This window comes from Pempheris klunzingeri, chromosome 20 (genome assembly GCF_042242105.1).
Source record: "Pempheris klunzingeri isolate RE-2024b chromosome 20, fPemKlu1.hap1, whole genome shotgun sequence".
Lineage (NCBI taxonomy): Eukaryota > Metazoa > Chordata > Actinopteri > Acropomatiformes > Pempheridae > Pempheris > Pempheris klunzingeri.
The window spans coordinates 6699884-6712046 of NC_092031.1; the positions used below are offsets into that span (position 1 = coordinate 6699884).

At 42.4% G+C, this 12163-nt stretch overlaps 1 protein-coding gene across 1 annotated transcript; it reads left to right on the plus strand.

Moving 5' to 3' along the window:
• The first annotated feature begins 629 nt into the window (after positions 1 to 629).
• Positions 630 to 9055, plus strand: sncgb (synuclein, gamma b (breast cancer-specific protein 1)). Its single transcript, XM_070852333.1, has 5 exons — positions 630 to 906; positions 4844 to 4885; positions 5768 to 5895; positions 7991 to 8032; positions 8888 to 9055. Exons 1-5 carry the CDS (start codon positions 786 to 788, stop codon positions 8894 to 8896), a joined length of 342 nt encoding a protein of 113 aa, XP_070708434.1. The 5' UTR covers positions 630 to 785; the 3' UTR covers positions 8897 to 9055.
• The last annotated feature ends 3108 nt before the right edge of the window (positions 9056 to 12163 follow it).

The following is a 12163-nucleotide window of genomic DNA, read 5'->3' on the forward strand; positions in this document are numbered from 1 at the left end:
ATTCAGGTGGAGATGACAAAGCATTTTCTCTCTTCACACAACAATAAAAATAGCTGCCGGTGCTTTTTCTCTCTTAATTCAATTAAATTTAGCTAATCGAGGCTTTACTGGCATCATGATACATACAGTTACTGAAAGTGAGAAGCATTCAAAATCAGAAAAAAGAAGATCTTTGGGACAAGCTGTGTGATGTGAATGCAGATTACATGATAAAATTTCACAAGGCATATGATGTGAGTAAAAATCCTCTTCGCTCCCAGTGCTGGTTATATAACAGTGCTCACAAGCTCAGCAGCGAGAAAGAAAGGTGTGTCCACAGCAACGTGCCAATCAAAATAGGCAAACAGAAGCAGGAGGCTGAGCTGAGAATGAGTGAGAATCTTTAGGCGAAGGATGGATGAGGAGTGGAGGCGTGGTTGAGGCGCGAGATTGCAGCATGACTTGAAAATGCTGCAGCATCCGGTCTTCTCTCCTCCTCCTCCTCCTCCTCTTCCCTCCATCTCGTGCATACCGGCTGTTTCCTCCCCCCTCTTTCTCTCAGTCTGCATGCTGTAGCCCTGCTGTGCAGTCCTCTTAGTCCTCTGTTGTAGCACCAAAGGGAGGAGGAGCCACTGGCACACACACACACACACACTCACACACTCACACACACACATACTCACGCAGACACACACACTTTGACATCTCACATCATCTCTCCTGCACGCTCACTGTAAGCACCAGCCAGCCAGCAAGCCAGCCAGGCCCGTTTGGAGCAGGGGAGCCCAGCCGTCTCGTCGCCCAAAATGGATGTACTGATGAAGGGGTTCTCCATGGCCAAGGAGGGGGTGGTGGCCGCTGCAGAGAAGACTAAAGCCGGCATGGAGGAGGCGGCAGCCAAGACCAAGGAAGGGGTGATGTATGTAGGTATGTAACTCATCTTGAGCTGCGCTGAGCTGAAGATAAAAAAGTAAGTCTGCATTCATTGCATTCATTTTCAGGGTGTGTATGCGTTTGCATCGTGCATTTTTGCACTGCTTGAGGTGGGGCCCCTTGGGTGCCCATGTCTGGGACACTTGTATGAAGTGACAGGAACAGAGGGAGGAGGAGGAGGAGGAGGAGGAGGAGGAAGGAGAAAAAAGAGGAAGACAGAAGCGGATGGAGTGAGCGCTGGCAGGATACTGCTGCAGGAGTGGTGCAGGGAAAAGGGTGGGGGTCTGAAAGAGGGATAGACAGAGCAAGTGGGGGGGATAGATCAAAGAGATGAAAAAAGTTGTAATTGGGTATCAGGAGGGTAACTGGGGGAGGACTGATGTTTCTTGGAAAAAAGGATTTAAGAGAAAGAGGAGAGGAGGGATTCAAGCTTTCGTCACCTGTCCTGTTTTATTCACATTCACTGGCTTGTGAGGCGGTTTGCAGAGATGTCCCATGATGGACTCAGTGCAGCGATGAAGTCCCCAGGGATTCATTTTATCTGCACTTTTTTAATGTACAGAACAAGGTTGACCTATTATTAATATGCTGCAATACATTTTTTGAGATATATTCACAGATACTTTTAGATAAATGTATAATTTCACGATAAAGATGCAAGTATATGAGGACAGACCAATTAAATAGCAATTTCTTGATGAACTCTTGATGCTTCAGATGCTTCATGATCGTGCTGTTAGAGCACATATTTTTATATTAGCCCAAGCACCTAATGCGTCACATCTCAAGGTTACCCCAAGTACCAGGCTTTTAGGCCGCCTGTGAGGGGAGGGGAGGGGGAGGGGGGTGTAAAAGTAAGAGGATGGGTGAGGAGTCTGAAGTCTTTGTCGTCGTCTGCAGTCCGTCCCCTCGGTGTTCTGACTGAACGTCACAGCTTCCTTCCAAATCATAATCAGGATGATGAAAATGATTTTTGAAAAAAGCAACCGCGTGCATACAAGAGGCAGAAAGAGTGGGGAGGGAGGTGATGTAGACGGGGCAAGGATCACTTGAGCACTGCAGCAATTTGCTCTCCAATCAACCCCCCCCCCACCCCCCCCCCCCCCCCCCCCCCCCCCCACCCACCACCACTGCCACCACCCCCAACCCACCGCCACCCCCACCCCACTCCAACATCACCCCATCCTTGCGTTCGTTGATGTAAGAACGTGTGTGTGTGCGTTTGCGCCGTTGCAGCAGCAGGATTTGCCTGCCTGTGTGAGCTGCTTTGATGACTAACCACCTTCCTCCCCCACAGCTCTTAAACACCCCCCCCCCCAACACACACACACACACACACACAACCACCACCACCCATCCCTGGAAAAGATGGAAGGATGGAGGGATGCATGGGGAGAGACAGAGAGAGAGAAGAGAGAGAGTGAAGCGAGCTGTGTTATGTCAGAAAAAGCTTAGAGCTCCCAGTCTCGTGGCTCCTGTGTGAGCAGACGGAGGGATAGAAAGAGAGAGTGAGTTGACACGTCACGATGGAGGGATGATGGAGGTGGAGGGATGAGACTCAGGTAAAGGAGAGAAGGGAGGGGGTAAAAGTGAACTGAGAGATGGAGAGAAAGGTAAGAGGGTGAAAAAGAAAATGGACATGAAGATCACAGGGAGAGGGGATGTGATCACTGAAGTGAGGCGGGTCGATGGCTCAGATTAACCACTGTATCTGCCTGCAGCAGAGTGCAAACGTCAGCATGTGAATATATGGGAACACAGTAGCGAGGTCTGAACGCCTGCTTTCACAGACAGGCCAAAACTGGACAGACAGCGGGACGTGCTCTGTGATTAAATCAAAAGAATCTCATGAGTCACTAAACACACGCAGCATCCATTCTTTCCATAAAACAGCTCCACAAAAATCTCGTTTTTATGCCATTGCTTTATGTTCTTTATTATAGAATCTAGTTTTTATCTATGGCTATATTTATAGGAATTAATCTCCTATGTTCTGGTAATCAGAAGCACTATCATTCCCATGTTTTATGAATTACTAAATTGAATGTTGTTTCTTCCTAGAATTTATCAATTATATGCAAAAAAAGGTTCTAGGCACTGATTTTCTGCACTGATATTAAAATCCGGCTTCAGTCATTTCTACAGAAGAGGATTTGTGCTTTAGCAGTCCTGCTGCTTAACGAGAAAGATTTATCAGCAATGATTCTCTTTTGATCCTGTAATTTCCTTACTAATTGATCAATGTAGTTTTTTTAAAAATCTTTTTTGATTTTATAGAAATGTCTTCAGCTTGTTACCTTTCCTGCACAGCTTATTTTTTCATGTATACAGTATGTGTGTATACTGTGTCTAGTGTGTGTTCGTGTCTGTGGATGTGAATGTCTCAGTGTATTTATTACATCGTTTACTTTGCTGCAAACAAATCAAAAATAACACCATTGATAGGATTTTCCATTAAATATGGGACATATCTGAGCTTTCATCTCATCAGGACTGCCAAGGCACAAATCCTCCTCTGGAAGAAACCCAACTAAAGCCATAATTTTGCATGTTTAATACATTATTTCATAAAAGGTAAAAGCATTCACACACTCTAATCCATGCCATCTTCATTTATTGAGGCAAGCTTTCGATCAGGATTATCACTTATTGTCTGGATTATTTCAGAAAATTGCTTTCTTCTTGTTGTTATATGCTCAGCAGTGTCCTTTGCATCACCTGGAACTGCATCTGCTTCTGTTTAATAATTTACATCTAAAAGGAAGCTCCACCAGGAGCTAAACACACCATCCCAGGTACAGTTTGTTCTGTATGATGGTGACAGACAGATCACCACAGGCTCACACACAGATATTCACAGTGACATTCACAGGGGCTCCCTCTGTTGACTCGGAGAAAGAAGCTGTGTCATTGCAGAGTGTGTGTGTGTGTGTGTGTGTGTGTGTGTGTGTGAGTGTGTGTTGGGCTGTACTGCAGTACTGCTCAGTACTCAGGCACGTGGCTCATGTAGCACAGGGAGCGTGCAGAGAGATGGAGGGAAGCAGGAGGCAGGGAGAGGACGGATGGACGCAGGATGGCAGCATTTGTGTGAATGTACAAAGAGAAAACAGTCGGTGCACAAACTCCTGTTAGTGTGCAGATTTATTCTTCCTCTCTTTCCTTAGTTTCTACCCTCCTCCCATTATTCCTTTCATCTCTTAGAGCAGATATTTCTCCCCTTCTATCCCTCACTCTGGCAGATTATATAACCACAATTTAATCTGTTTGGGATCATACTGTAATGAGCACAGTGCTGGTGAGCAGAGAGGGAAATACAGAGAGGTGCTGCTGTGCACAGGATGTTGTCCGATAACAACACCAAACACTGAGAGGGAAAGCAAATGGAATAATAAACATAACAGACAAAAAAGGACCAAATTCACTCTCAAAAAGCAGGTAAACACTCATAGTCATGCTGAAAACATAGTGAGTGCAGGCAGCTCTTTAAATGTATTTTTAGAAAGAGCAATGGATACTGCTGACCAGCAGTTTCACGGATATGTCTTAGGGGGCAACGGCAGCTAAGAAATGTTCTCCAAATTAAAGGATACATGTGTTATTGCTCAAACCTTTATGATGTTTCTCTGACTTTGTAATATATGATTACACTGATGTAGTAATGTAAATAGGAGCTAAACCCTTATATTAAGAAGATGCTTTTCGTTTTTTTAAATTTATTTATGAATAAGAATAATGAAAACGTCATGCTCACATCCTCGTCAACCCTCAATGATTAAAAGACAGAAAAAATAGATACTCAATAAATCAACACAAAATAAATCAGCTGACACTGTAGAATAACCGAACTACTGAAAATAGGTCATTTTTCTTTTAAAGCAGAAAACATTGTTGATGTACATGAATTTGATTCAAATTTCTCTTTGATCCTCAGGCAGTAAGACAAAGGAGGGAGTTGTGTCATCAGTAAACACAGGTAAGTTAAAGCTGTGTTTGCCATCATGCTAACTCTATTTGTGACCTCAGCTGTCCAGTAAAGGCGGAAATATTTTTTTTAACCTGTTTACATCTTCAGCAGAGGTGTTTGCTGTCTGAGTAAACCTTAGTCCAGGGCGAAACCAACGTCTAAATTAAGTATTTCCATAGCCCCATTCTGCTCGTTCATCATTTTCAAGGCTTACTAGTTGGTTTGGTAAATGTACGTCTTTCTAACTTCCCCACCACCATTAAAGCTGAGTTCATAACCGCCTCCCTGAGCTTCTCTGTGGCAACATTGGGGAATGAAAAATAAAGCACGGTCCAAGTATCTTTTTGGATTCCAAAGTTGCATCCTTACTAATTAAAATACATGTGTGGAAATCTGCGATTGCTTTGTTTGTAGCTGTGGTAGATATCTGACTCTTCACCTTTACTGGTCATAATGCTAATTGTGGATATCCGGAAGGACATTTTTACTAGTCTCAATATATTTTGGATATTCAAAATTACATTATGGTCATCTGGAATTAAAATGATGCCTAGTAAATATTGGATGGCAGATATATGAAGGAGTTTTTTCCAAGTAAGAATTAATTCAATTTGGAATTTCATTTCCAAAATGAGGTTTTATGATGTATGACGTTGACAGCACAATACACATGTATGGCAAAAGTGACGTCAGTTGTTCCCAGATGAATGATGTTCTGGGTGTATGAAATGTTCTGTTTGACTAGGAAGAGATGAATTACAGATTTCTCCAAAATATATCCAGTCTTTCTGTTAAATGCTAAAATGCTTGTGTTAGTAGCCTACATGTGTGTTCAGTAAGCGTACACAGTGTGTTCCAGTCTCACTAACAGTCGTCCACTCTGTGTCCCAGTGGCCAACAGGACCGTGGATCAGGCCAACATCGTTGGAGACACAGCGGTTGCCGGGGCCAACGAAGTGTCACAGGCAACCGTGGAGGGGGTCGAGAACGTTGCCGCATCGACCGGGATGGTCAGCCAGGTCAGTTACCATGGTAACACCGGGATGTGATGCACACTGACACCAGGAGCACCTCTGGACAAGAACATGCAGCTGAGCAAGCGAGACCAAACAACAACAACAACACAACACAGTATTTTTCAGGGGTGACAAAAGTATCACAGCATCAGACTGAAGTTAAATTCATCCTGACAGTGATTTTGAATGATCTTCAGTAGACAGCTGGTTTAAGGTCAGCCACTAGATAGAGCTATCTCTCCATATCAAACACAGCAGAGAGCTCCAGTATGATTAACGTTCTTCCTTAAGTAAATGATTTGAAAATGAATGAAAATTTATTTTACATTAACATGCATTCCCTTGATGGTTCTGCTCTAATACATTATTCATTATGATGCACTTCATCTTAGGGCTGCAACCAAGGGCTATTTTCGTAATCAATTAATCTAATCTATTTAACTATAAACTTAATTTAGAAGGCTTCATTGATTATTTAATCTGCAAAATCTATAAAATAGTGACAAACTGTAGATTTTAACTTCCCAGAGCTACATTTGTTTAGCTTGGCCAATAGTGGATCTTTGAGGCCAATACTGATATCAGTTTCTCAGTAGTTTAAAAAAATCAGATAACATTTTATCAGATGATAGATTTTTTAAACAAACTCATATAAGATAAATAAATGATTTTGACACGGATCTCTTTGATGTCTAGTTATTTATAGGCCTACAGAGTAAGATACACTAGCAACAAGCTAATCAGCCAACGTATTGACATGGTTGATTAACACTGGTTATGCACTGTATTAGTATCCATGTACAGTTGTAGCCAGGTATATGTGCTATATCCATGAAAGCTCAAATGTTCTCTATTGTTGCACTTGATGAAACACTTTTCCTTGAACATTTGTTTAATTTGTCACACTGACAGCCCTCCTCCTGCTCTTATGTTTTGAAATCTGTTGTCAAATGTCAGATGTTAGATGATCTTACATCTAACTTTTATGTCTTTCATGCATGTTTTTCCAATAAGTTTTTCTGTGTCTCGTGTTTTGCTTGTGTGTTGTTCTGTGTCGCTGTGGTTCTCACCTTTTGTTGTTTATGTTGTTTGTGTCTCATCTGTGTTTCCCTCATAGGAGGAGCCTGTATACGAGGTGCATATTGGACAGAGCAGTGTGGGGTCATAGGTCATATTGGGGTGGGCTGGGGTGAAGGAGAGAAAGATAGAGGGTACCCTGCATGCTACATGCACTGAGTTACCAGTTTATTAAGTACGCCTGTTCTATCTAATCCAATCCTGCAGAATCATCATGTTTTAAGGCAGGATTTAGTGCATGACTGTTGTACTGGATTACATTAAATGGCACAAGTGTATCTAATAAACTGGTGACTCAGTGTATATTAGCTAATAGCCCGCTTAGTGAGCGTCAAGAGAAAGAAGAAGCAGAAGCTGCTGTGATGCTTTCCAAATTAAAATGGACAAATTCCTGCACTATTTGGAGCTTTGGATAAAAGCTTCCACTGATAAAATTGACTGTATAAAAGTATAAGTAATTCACAATTTCCTACTCTGACTATCACAAACATTTTCCTCTGACCTCTCAGATGCTCACTATCTTGTGGGATTCAAGCAACAAAGATACTAAAACTCTCCATTTCTAACCATGCAGCTCCTCTGTGTAGCGTTAAGTGACATACCAGCTCTCAGCCACATCTCCAGCACGTCACATAAGCCAGTGAATATATTCATGGCATGCACTGAAATAGCTTCACGCACTGGTCAGGCTGAACGACGCCTGTGCACCTGGAGACCGGCAGGTGAAGGTTTTACTTCACTCTTTCATGCTGTAAAGCTCTAATCTACTAACTGATCCCCCCTGGGACGTATTGAGCATGATAGTTAGAGTTAAGTCAATCCCACACAGCATGGTATATTTGTACTCTTAACTGCTTTATTATATCAGAGCTGGAGGAAAACGAAAGCTAGATCGCTGTTGGTGCTTGAGGCCCCCCCGCCCCGCCATCACCTCATCCATTCACCCTCTCAGAAAAGCCCACTCCACCTCTTTTTACGTGTCTAATTTGCTCTCACTCTTCTTGTCTGTCTCATTCTGCAGGGAGAGTATGGGGGAATGGAGCAGGGTGGGGAAGGAGGAGAGGTGAGAAAACGTGCTTGAGTGCCACTGGGATAAAAGCAGAGCCAAGGATTTATAAGCAGCAGCTCAAATCAATTTATGTGCGACAGATTTGGCTAAATGCAGCAATTATATGAATGTTTCTCAGAGGTGGAAAGTAACTAAACGCTGTTACACAAGTGCTGTACTTAGTGATTCTTTTATTTTATTCAGGTATTTCAAATTTGTGAGACTTTGGACTTTTTTTATTGCATTTCTGGAGGAAATATTCCAGGTTTTACAATATTCAGTTTAAGTGATGCCTGAAGAAACTGGTTACTTGGTTATTTGACTTTTAAGGGCCTCAAACAGTGAGTGAACTGAAACCATCTCAAAGGGTTAGAGGGGAACTGTCTCTTTGGCTGAACAGCTAACAACTCGTACACATCTGAAACGTCATCAGGGGCCTCAACTAGACACTTTTTGTGAGGAATCACAACCCAAATAAGGTTGGGAACCACTGATTTAACTTTTTAACAATACAGCTGATTTAAAAGCTTTTTTTTATGTTAAATCTTGATCTGAAAATTAACCAGTAAATACAGCAGTCAAATAAATGTATTAGTGTAATAAAATACAATATCTCCCTCTGAATTGTAGTGGAGTAGAAGTTGCATAACATGGAAATGGTCAAGTAAAGCACAAGAAACCCCAAATTATACTTAAGCACAGTACTTGAGTAACTGTGTTTGGTTACTTTCCACCACTGCTCATGGCTAGTTTACCTTTAATGGCCTGTTTCTAATTACATTGTGATTTACTTTCATGGAAGTAGAGGATCTAAATACTTCTTCCACCACTGACACGTGTTTCTTTCCTTCTTTTCTTCCTTCCTTTCAGGGGTATTAGTCGTGTTCAGGACCTCCCCTCCAGTGCTCTCTGGTGGCCCCTTGCTCCCCTTCGCCTCGCTGCACCAGACTCCAGATGTTCAACATATTTTTTTGTGACTTTACAGAACCAAAATCGACTAAAACAGACTCTTCCGGATGCCGCACCTCAGCCCCGATCTCCCCCAATGCCTCGTCACTCCGCTTCCCCCCTCCCCCCCAGCAGCCACCTGTCCTCACCCCTCCTCCTCCCCCTCTTTCTGCAGCCTGTAGCTTCTCTTCCACTGCCCACCTTACCCTCGCCTCACCTGTGTGTTAGTGTCGTCCTGATATGACCCCTGGTGTTGTTACCGCGCCCACGCCTACCAACCTATATGGAAACCTCACAAACACACACGTACACACAAACAAAAAGAGATACACCTTCATTTGACACATGCATGAAACACACACATACACTACATACAGTCAATGCCAGCACAGACGCACACACTGGGCAAACATGTGTTAACTATAGGAAATTTTGGGTGTGTGTACTACAGTCGAGCCCTTACAGTCGACAACAATATCAATAGCTCACTGCGTGACTAAGGCAGGGTGTGAGAGGGTGTGTGATCTACTGTTTGTGTGCCTGTGTGTCCATGTTAGCTTATATATGTGTGTGTGCATGTGTAGCTGCTGGTGTATAAAAAAAAATCTCCAGAGGCTTGTGCAGGGAACCGTGCAATGAGGACAGATATCATTCTGTTATGTGTGCAGTAGTTAGTTAGCTACAATAGAGTGCATGACCAGATGTGTAGAATGAATCGTCTCGTGATATAACTATATAGTAGAGGCTGCTCGGTGTAGCTTGGTATGGCTTTGTTTGTGTCTTGCCTCGACATTTAGAAACAGGGCTATTACAGTGTCATTAACAGGAAGCAATACACAAAGCTAATTTTTGTCAGCAGCAGTTATTTAATTCAAAATTAAATAAATTGTTCTCTAAAACAATAAATATTTGTGGCTAAATAAGCAAGGAGGAACATGTTCACTCTAAATTAAAAAGTCTAGCAGTCAGTCAATGTTGGTTGGATCAGATGGGATTGACATCTCCCTGCAAACACCCAGGTTAAGCTCTGATTGGTTCATGGAAATTCCTTCATAACTAAAAGATATCCTTTGAAATCTTTTGACAACACAACCAGTCAATTTCAAACTAGAACCAAGAGCACAGACACAAATTAATATGCTAATGCCATGTTAAATAACCGGTGTTGCTCTCTAATAAGGTGGGGTTTAAGGAGTTTTAAAAAAGTTTTCAGGGATTTAATTCAAGGAGGAAATATGAGCAAGTGATAATGATCACCTCTCGTTATTGTGTCGTTGCTTTTTTAGTCTTTGTGAAACTGGTTTGCATGCCATCAGGAGAAACAAGCACATGTGTGCACATTAATCGGTTAGTTGTTCAGATTTCTGTGATTCAGAGAGGGAATCAGGAGGAAGGTTTTATCATGGATCAGCTTTCTGTGTAGTTCTGTGTACAGCTTGAATTCTGGGATACGTACTTGTTTTTAGAGTAGTTTTTATTCCACACTAACTAATCTGAACCCCGGCTGCTCTGAAGCTCCCGCCCATCAACTGTCTCAGCCAATCAGATGACTCCCTTCTCCTCTCAGTCAGTGTGGTGCCACCGTACACTGCTCATCTGCCCAGCATCAGTGTGTGTGTCTGTATGCACTGTACGTGTGTGTGTATATATATGTGTGTGTTAACATAGAACCAGTTCAGCCAGCAATGTGTGTGTGTTTGTGTCTGGAGCAGGTTTGTGTGTTTTTACTTTGAGGCCAATGGAAACTGATGACTGCATGTTGCCTTATCAAGCAATCTGACATTCACACACACACACACACAGACTACACACAACACCACACTTGTACCAACACACACACACTCTAAGCAACACAAATCCCACCTCAAATACACAAACACAAATCACACACCATGTTTAAGTTGGCATCAAAGCAGACTCGCTGATTTTATAAACAGTACCAGTGAAATTAAAAAGGTTTTGTTGAAATCCAGCAACTGTGTCAAGAATTTCTTTAAAGAGGTGGAAACTGGTTAACCTGTGTGAACGCAGCAGGTTTGCAGTCAGGACATAACAAGATTTTAGTCTCATAGTCAGAGCCAAATGAATTCACTAAGGGGGTAAAATGAGCTATTTGACCCTGGTGAATCAGCTTCAGAAACAGAAAATCAATAGCACTGTCATGTCTGTGTACTATGTAATGTATGCAGGTAGAGTTGGGAGGCCGTTATCTTAGCTTAGCATAAAGACAGGAAGCAGCGGGAAAAAAGCAAGAACGAGCCTGGCTCTTTACAAAGCTGAAAAAAAATACCATGATTAATACATCATTAAGTGTAGGTTGGAAAAACCAAGCGGAAGGTGTGGATTAGAGCTACTTTAACTCATAAAAAGCACTCAAACTGTTTTAGTTTACTGTTCACAAGATGCCTCAGCTGATACTAGTAGGAAAGACCTCTCAGACCCTTTTACTTATGATTTGATGGCAGACAGTAGAGACAGACAGGAAAGACAGACGTGATGAAATCCAGAAAAGATAAACAAAAGTTCAAATATGGCCTGTGTTGCTGTGATAAGGACTCAGCCTTGTAGCATATGCTCTACCATGTGAGGTATCGGGGTGCTCCAGATCAATAATAACTTAAGATCTATACAAAAGTGGAAAAGGGTTCTCTAACACTTTAGATATTCTCCATCCACAGTCAGCCTGTCTAGAGGCGACTGAGAACTACAAATCACCCTACAGATTAACATCTCAGAGATCATGTTCACACCTGGCATGAGTCTTGGGTGATCCAATCACAAGTGGACAGCTGTAAGTATGTCAGTTCACACCCAGGATTACAGTCTGTCTCCACGTGTGTCAAGAGAGAATACGTGTGATCAGATCTCACTTCCCTGCTCTGTATGTGAGTTAATAAGTACATCATGTCTGTTTGTAAAGACCAAATGCGTGAATATGTGTGAATGAATACATACTTTCGCTTAAGGGGAAGACATCAGTTTAGTAGACGGTCCTTCAGTGTGGCCCAGGACACTATTTGAGCAAACAACACAAAAAAAGAATGTGGTCGTATTTGCAGTCACTGAGAGGAGGATGAATTCGCAAGTTTACCACGACATCTTACAAGCACATGACTGGGTATCAGCCTGCCTGCTGAAGTTCACAAGAGGTTGCGTTGTGCAACAGGACAATGAGCCAAAACTTGGCACTGTATGCCC

What these genes read in the sequence shown, in the direction of transcription:
- sncgb (XM_070852333.1), top strand. Translation starts at nt 786, where the DNA reads ATGGATGTACTGATGAAGGGGTTCTCCATGGCCAAGGAGGGGGTGGTG. An exon ending in GGAAGGGGTGATGTATGTAG is followed by an intron (nt 907 to 4,843) that starts GTATGTAACTCA and finishes TTTGATCCTCAG; the next exon opens with GCAGTAAGACAAAGGAGGGA. An exon ending in TGTGTCATCAGTAAACACAG is followed by an intron (nt 4,886 to 5,767) that starts GTAAGTTAAAGC and finishes TCTGTGTCCCAG; the next exon opens with TGGCCAACAGGACCGTGGAT.